The 6897-nt window shown below is 41.3% G+C and overlaps 1 protein-coding gene across 2 annotated transcripts in view; it reads right to left on the minus strand.

The window, feature by feature from the left end:
- The window catches only part of CLYBL (citrate lyase beta like), a 121268-nt gene extending 114590 nt beyond the window's left edge, over positions 1 to 6678 (minus strand). Inside the window, exons 1-2 of one of the 2 annotated variants that reach the window (XM_023532419.1) lie at positions 6572 to 6678; positions 6307 to 6482 (exon numbers count right to left, since the gene is read on the minus strand). In XM_023532419.1, the coding sequence (XP_023388187.1) occupies positions 6307 to 6380 (74 nt within the window). In that variant the 5' untranslated portion in view covers positions 6381 to 6482; positions 6572 to 6678. The remainder of the gene's footprint in view (positions 1 to 6306; positions 6483 to 6571) is intronic. The other variant, XM_011363230.2, reaches the window with a different exon arrangement.
- Between the last annotated feature and the right edge of the window lie 219 nt (positions 6679 to 6897).

Here is a 6897-nt window from a genome sequence, read left to right on the forward strand (position 1 = left end):
TAACAAGAGAGAATGCAAATTCCCACCCATTTTATATAAACAAAATTCAAAATTAAATTGAGCACAATGTTTTGGTAATACTGTACTACTCATGAGAAGAATGGCGTTCTTTTTTTTTTTTTTGGAGGGGAAAACATTTTGCTTCATTGGAGTTCAAAGGTAATGTTCCCTATCATCAAAATCATTCATCTGAAAAAAAAAATCCCTAGTTTGAGGGCTTTACAAAAATAGGTGACAGGTATGATTTGGCCCATGGACCCTGGTTTCGAACTTTTCTCTAAGGGTTTAGCCATAGACAAATTCGTATCCCCTGGAGACCCAGAGTTTCACAGACACAGGACCCAAGTCACAGAGAAGTACTCTGACCACAATCATTGTGACAGGGCAAAATGGTTAAGACTCAGGTCCTTGGCTTTACATCGCAGACGGGTATACCAGCCCTGGTTATTATTCAGAGACATCAATAAGTAGAAAGCTTCGGGACTCCCGGCCCCGCTCCTGTGGGATTCTCATTTTTTGTATATCACTTGTTACCTTGGGAGGTTTGAAGTCGCTGCCCACACCTACCAGTTTGTGCTGCGCTAACTGAAAGTCGGTTTGGTGTGAATTACTAAAGCATTGTTATATTCTCTTCCACTTGTATATTTTTAGAATCTCAATTTCTCTCACTTTTCTTATTCTCACTATCCTGACACCAAGATAGTTCTTTTTTGGTAAAGTTTGAACAGATCAGTTTTGTGTTCCTAAGCATATCCAGCATTTCACCCCCCTTTTAAATACAAAACCCAGAAACTCCATCTTTTGCGGGCTCCTTGCTTTGTGTGACCATAGAGAAGGGGGTGGGGAGGAGAGGGGAGGGAGATGCGAAGGGAGGTTACTGGCTCACAAAGTCCAGACAGTATCTGACTAAAAAAAAAATGCAGAGCAGGGGAGCAGAGTGGGAGAAACGAATCAGAAATCCCACAGAGGAAGGTTATTTTTCTTTTAAAAGATTAAGAATTGGAGGTTGTCATGCTTACTCAGATGGAACAAGAAAAGATTTTAGCCTCTTTGCCTCATTCGGTTTGGGTGTGAACAAAATAAAAGTTGAGCACATTCAAAACATCCATTATAACTTTCTCCTTTCCTTTAAGATGGCAAGAGAACATCCAGTGAAAGATTCAGGGTTACATTCCACTCAATAATAACCAGAGGGAGGAAAAGTCAAAAGCACACCAAAAACAGAAAGGGAGACGGAACTTATCCAGCTTTCCCCGCCTTCCATGAGGACAGACATTCTAGGTAAAGCTGCCTTGCCATTGTGAAGTAAATTCCAGTTCTAGCATCAAGCAGGACCCACGAATTCTAGTTGTTCACAATAGGGAAACACACAGCTATTTTATAGAAGTGCCTACAGGAGCACGAGCTATTTCTTTTGAGGAGAGGAACCAGATTTTCCAAATTAGTCTAACTTGTAATTGATGAGCTGAACCCCCATTTTGTCTGCATCCATAACGAACTAGTGCTCCTGATGACTAATAATGCCTTCAGGAAGTAGTTAAACACCACTATGTTGTACACTGGTGGTGCACAAGATAAAAAGCAAGGGAAATAGGCAAATGAGGAGAGGGAGGAAGTTAAGGCAGTAATTTTGACAATAAAATGGAAAGAGTTTCAAGCATTCAAATTACAACAGGGATTCAGTTCAGCCTGAGCAGCCCTGTGTGTCTCCACAAACGAGTCTGTTAATTTCTCTGACAGAGCCAACTCCCTAGTTATTAAAATTTCTTAAAGATTTTATTTCTACTCTAACTATCCATCCCTGCTGCATAGTACATCATTGAGATTACAAGATTTTAAAAATTAATCTAAATGTCTGACCACAATGATAGGGCAGAACAAGAGACAATACTCGAGGCGGGGAAATAGAGACAAAAAACTGATTTTAAGAGCCATGATTTTAGGGAGTCATGATTTATGGAAACATTCTTTTTGCTAACCCCGGTGCTATACCTGGCTTATAATAGGTGCTAATTAAATACAGAAATAAGTAAATAAATGCATGTAAAAGCCAAATATCTTAAATTAGTTTGAAATAAATTTCCCTTCCTTAATTATATAATATTGATAATAATTATTGAAAAGCATTTTGAATATGAGAAGAGCAGGGAAGTAAATGGGCCTTCATCACCTATCACAGCCTAACCAATGAGAAATGTTTTCTGTTCTTGTGGTGGAATCATCAGTAAGTTTTATTTCAATGCTTTGAGGCATTCTTCCTTTTTTTTTAAAGCAAGCAAGAGAGCCATTTATTCTGCAGCTAGGCTTTTTATTTAAGCAAAGACATTAAAGAAGTCATCAGCTTTTAAGGAAGGCTTTGTTAGCCCTATTTTGACTATACCAATCCATATAAATTTTCCGTCTACGTTTACTTTTCTTTATGTAGTACGACCTGCCAATATCTGGCCTATCTTTACAAAGTACAACAAACCCACTACTCTTCTTCCCAAACCCCTCCTAGGGAAGCTCCCTCTGGGGCTCCTGGGCTCTCTCGCAGGCTAGTGCTGCGCTGCCATCCCCCTGGCCATGGTTTCCACCACTCTCTCTGCTGAGGCTCCAGGCTGTGGCATCTGCCTCTTGGCTTTCCTGTGGAAGCATCTTGGGATATTTTGCTGCTCCCCAGGCCTCTGGGACCTGTGTGTGGCCAGCCCTGCTCAGAGGCACCCTGTCCCCGAGTCTCACCCCATCTCTACACAGGGATGGACCCATCGTGCTCCTCCTCTTGGGCCTAGTATGGCCTGTCCTGAGGAAAATGAAGGAAAAGTGCTTTGAGTGGCAGTCCCGGGCTCTCATGAAGAAAGAGGTCAGCGATGCAGCCAAATGCTTTCTGCCCAGATGCAGCTGGTGCCGGGGCTGACCCCACTAAGGCCCATTCACTGCGCCTCCTGCCTGCCACCCGGCCTGCCATGCTGTCTGTGTACTTGCAGACTGTGGTGGTGACTGGTTGTACCACAGCTGCTAGTCAATCTTTGAAAGGCAAACCCGGATATTGGATGGATACATTAACCCAGGAACCTGAGGCCTTAGTTGCCCAACCAAGAGGCCAGTTTCCTGAGTGCTCCTGGGTACACCTTGAGATCCATAGCTATGGTGACAAGAGCTTGGAAAGATGGGACCCAAGAGCACTCCCTCCCCTGCCACCCTCTGGCCAGTGGCTAGTCTGTCAATAACACCAACAATATTAACACATCTCTGACCCGGGGGTGTTGGGAGTGGTGGCACTCAGTGTCAGGATGGTCATACATGTGAAACAGTCATGTAACAGGCTAAAAGTGGTCTAGGATACAGTGCTCCTCTCTCCCTTCTTCCTAAACTTTATCAAAATTACACTTTGTTAATTGACAGAGAAAGAAAAAGAATCTTTTCAATGACTCTTGAGCAACTCACCAATGGGTCAATGGCCGTCTGCAAGTCTTTTGGTCCTCTCTGGAGGGGAAGAGGGGAGTGACGATATATCTTCTGGCCTCTCTTTCTCCCCCTGCCATTTATGTACATTTCCAAAGCCCATCGAACTCTGAAGATGTTCGGCCCCAAACAGACCCATGTGTCCAAAGGCACACATCTTACTGACCAGATGAAAGTACGCCTCAGAGAAACATTTATGGCAAGGAACACCAAGTACCACTCCCCGTGTCGCTTCCTTAAGCACGACTGATACATGAGCAGATGGCTGACAAAGGAGTCCAATCTAAAAGGCCGTTGAAGAAAGGCTTAGTAAATGACCTATAAGGAGGGCCTTTTGGCTAAGATCATATACACATTATCTCCATATAAATGCCTGAGTACTTTTGTTGGTCACTAACAATGTGTAAGGCATACTACAGCATGCGAAGACATTCTCTCCCCCATTTAGGGGTCATGTTTTTTAAAAGACAAGAGAAATCAGTCCAGATCATTCTTTTCAGTGCTAGCTGATTCTAGTTTAAGATAAGAAAGAAATTTCAATGCAATTCTTCACCTGACCTACAAAAAAGAAGACAGCTGAATGGTCCTTGATGTTATGCTTTCTTTGGTTCTAATAGCAAAGCCCTATCAAACTTCTAGAACATAATTTTGCAGAAAGAAGTTTTTGGCATTCCAAAGTAGAACAGCTGTCTTGAATATTTAAAAAAAAAAAAAATTGCTGTGTTTAAATTAAGTATTGAGAAGGACCCAGTTAAAACCGAATGGGTTTGGGGAAATACTCATCACAAAACACATTAAAAGCAGTATAATGGATCTGTAATATTAATACTAACATTCTCTATAAATAAAGACCAAAGGTGTCATTTCCTGTGAGATCTATTATAAGGTAAAAAGGATGATTTTCTTCGGCTAGCATTTATTACACATTTGCTGTGTGAGAGAGAGAACTAGGTATATTTTTAAGCCCAGATCTCTTACTTGCCTGTTTCAAAGGAAACAGCTCATTTGCTAGGTGGCCTACTTTTGTTACTTGCTGGATCCTAGATCTGACCTGAAGGAGATTTGGGGGAGGTGAAATGTGCTTGTCTTCATTCCTTTTTTCCTTTTGGTTTCAGAAGATGAGGTTCCTGGAGGACCGCTCTCCTCAGAGTGATTTTATGAGAGGACCTTCCACCCTGCCTGCCCTCTGAAACCTTTATCTGAAAAAGAACTTGCAACCCTGGAAGAAATGTGGTGACAGGCTTGATTTTGTTGAGGAAGTTAAGGTTGTGGCCTCTTTCTTCTCAGTAATCACCATGCTGACTTTGTGAAAAAGCAACGTTTGGAAGATTTCCACTGCAGGTAATATTTTAAATATCTGCAATTATGCTTCAAATAAGGAAGTGAAGTGGGTATTTCCTGGACCTAAAAGTCTGTGAGGTATTTTGCACAGGAATGAGGTTCTGAATATGCATGCTTGCACCATTGTTGGTGGTACAAAGAAGTAATAACCAGGTAACTTCCCTGGCCCTCAGCGTGAATGATGGGAATCAGAATGTAAACTCTTGGTGTCCTGTAGTACTTATTTCTTAGGAATAAGGGGTTGGGGGAAGGGGCATCGAGTAGGCCAAGCCCTGTGCTGGCTGCTCTACCACATTCAGAGAACTTAATTCTCACACCAAGCCCTGAGAGGTGGCCCTTCCCTTTTAGGCGAGGAAAAGTAAGTGACAGCCTGTGTTCTTCACATGACACCACACTGCCTCCATGGTTCTCTCCAGTTTCAAATCTGGAAAAATCTATCAATCATGCTATTTCAGTTGGCATTCCAAAAACTATGGTCAGGTCTGACTAATCTATTCACAGACATACTTCAGAGAAAACACGATCAACCCCACAGAGTTAAAGCTGATGATCAGAAACGAGGATACTTAGGGGCTTCCACTACTTATAATAATCATTGCAAATACAAATCAAAAAAACCCCATTACATTGACATTATAACAATAGTGTTATAATACTATGAGCCTGGCAGAAAGTAGGAGTTTAATAAGTAATGTTTGATGAATAAACAGGATCATCTTTGGGTCCTTTATCTGGGAACAGTACCAAAAAAGAGTCAACTAGATATCTAACATCTTATTCATTTTTAAATGATAAATTAAAAAACTCTTATGATTGGCTATTAAGCTTTAGCAAGATAATAGTAATTATCATGAAACATACTCTAAAATTAATTCTGATGTCTTAACTTGTTTACATAAACATCTGAAGTATAATTTCATTAAAATAAACCCGACTCCCCCTCTTTCAACTAAAAACAAATGCTTCAACTGGAAAAGCTGGGATTCTATCTATCTGTACCCAAAACTACCTTCTTAAGTCAGGGGTGTTAACCTGTTGCCTTCATGCGCATGTGCAGTGGCTGAACTAACAGAACAGAAAACAGCAGCCATAAAAATTGATCCAGTGTATATAGTAAATAAACCACAAACAAAAGGAGATTTATCCACCACCACAATACTCCGCTAGCAGCCATTCCGGTCCCTCAGAACCCAAATCCAACTTTTCAAGGACACTTAATGTGTGGATACCTAATAGACCCGGCATTTGAAAAAGAGTAAACATTATATATCGTTTCAAAATCAGCTTATAAAATACAACAGGTATGTGACTGAGTTGTTTTTTTTGTTTGTTTGTTTGCTTTTTAACTAAGTGCTTTAAATACATCCTAACCTGCTTCTAGATCAAAACAACCAAAAGAGTTAACATTCGCCACTGGGTTTCTATAGCATGTTACTAAAATATCCTTTCATATTTCTGATAGCCTCTCAGCACAAACGGTAAATTTAAAAAAAAAAATGACAATAGAATCCAGTTTCCTACCTGATCTCAACCATCCTGAGGACAATCTCCAACTCTTCCACAGAAGCCACAGAAGCCTCAGTGACAGCACGCATTGGTGGCCCTCACTTGTCCCTTTCTTGCTTTTGTTTCCTTTGAGAGCCATTCCTGAAACTTCCCCAAGCTGTGAGTTTCTCAGTAAGAGGCAGATCCAGTCCCTTTAAAAAAGTTAACTACGGTAAATCACCACCTTTCTTCCTGTTAGGTGTTTCCTGCTTTGACACCAGCATTTCTTTCTGCCACCAACCTGAGAGCAGGCTCTTCCTTAGGCCAAGATCTCAGATGACCGGCATGTTTAGAGACCGGCCCTGCTTGCCAAAGATTAGAGAGCTGTCTGCAGCACACACTCCTCTTCACCAAGGCCGAGCAGGCCCGATAAATGTTAATACTCAGCATGACGCACCAAGAACTTTAAGCCTCAGCAATGGCTAAGCAGAAAGTATCACAAATTTACTGAAATTATCTGTGGCACAAAAGAAAAGAGAAGGAATTAATCAAAGTCTCTCTCTTAATGCAATGCTTGATTGAACTACCCCAATCCCTTTTTAAATAGGATACTGGTGGCAAGTGACC

Source organism: Pteropus vampyrus, unplaced genomic scaffold, assembly GCF_000151845.1.
Source record: "Pteropus vampyrus isolate Shadow unplaced genomic scaffold, Pvam_2.0 Scaffold83, whole genome shotgun sequence".
Classification (NCBI taxonomy): domain Eukaryota; kingdom Metazoa; phylum Chordata; class Mammalia; order Chiroptera; family Pteropodidae; genus Pteropus; species Pteropus vampyrus.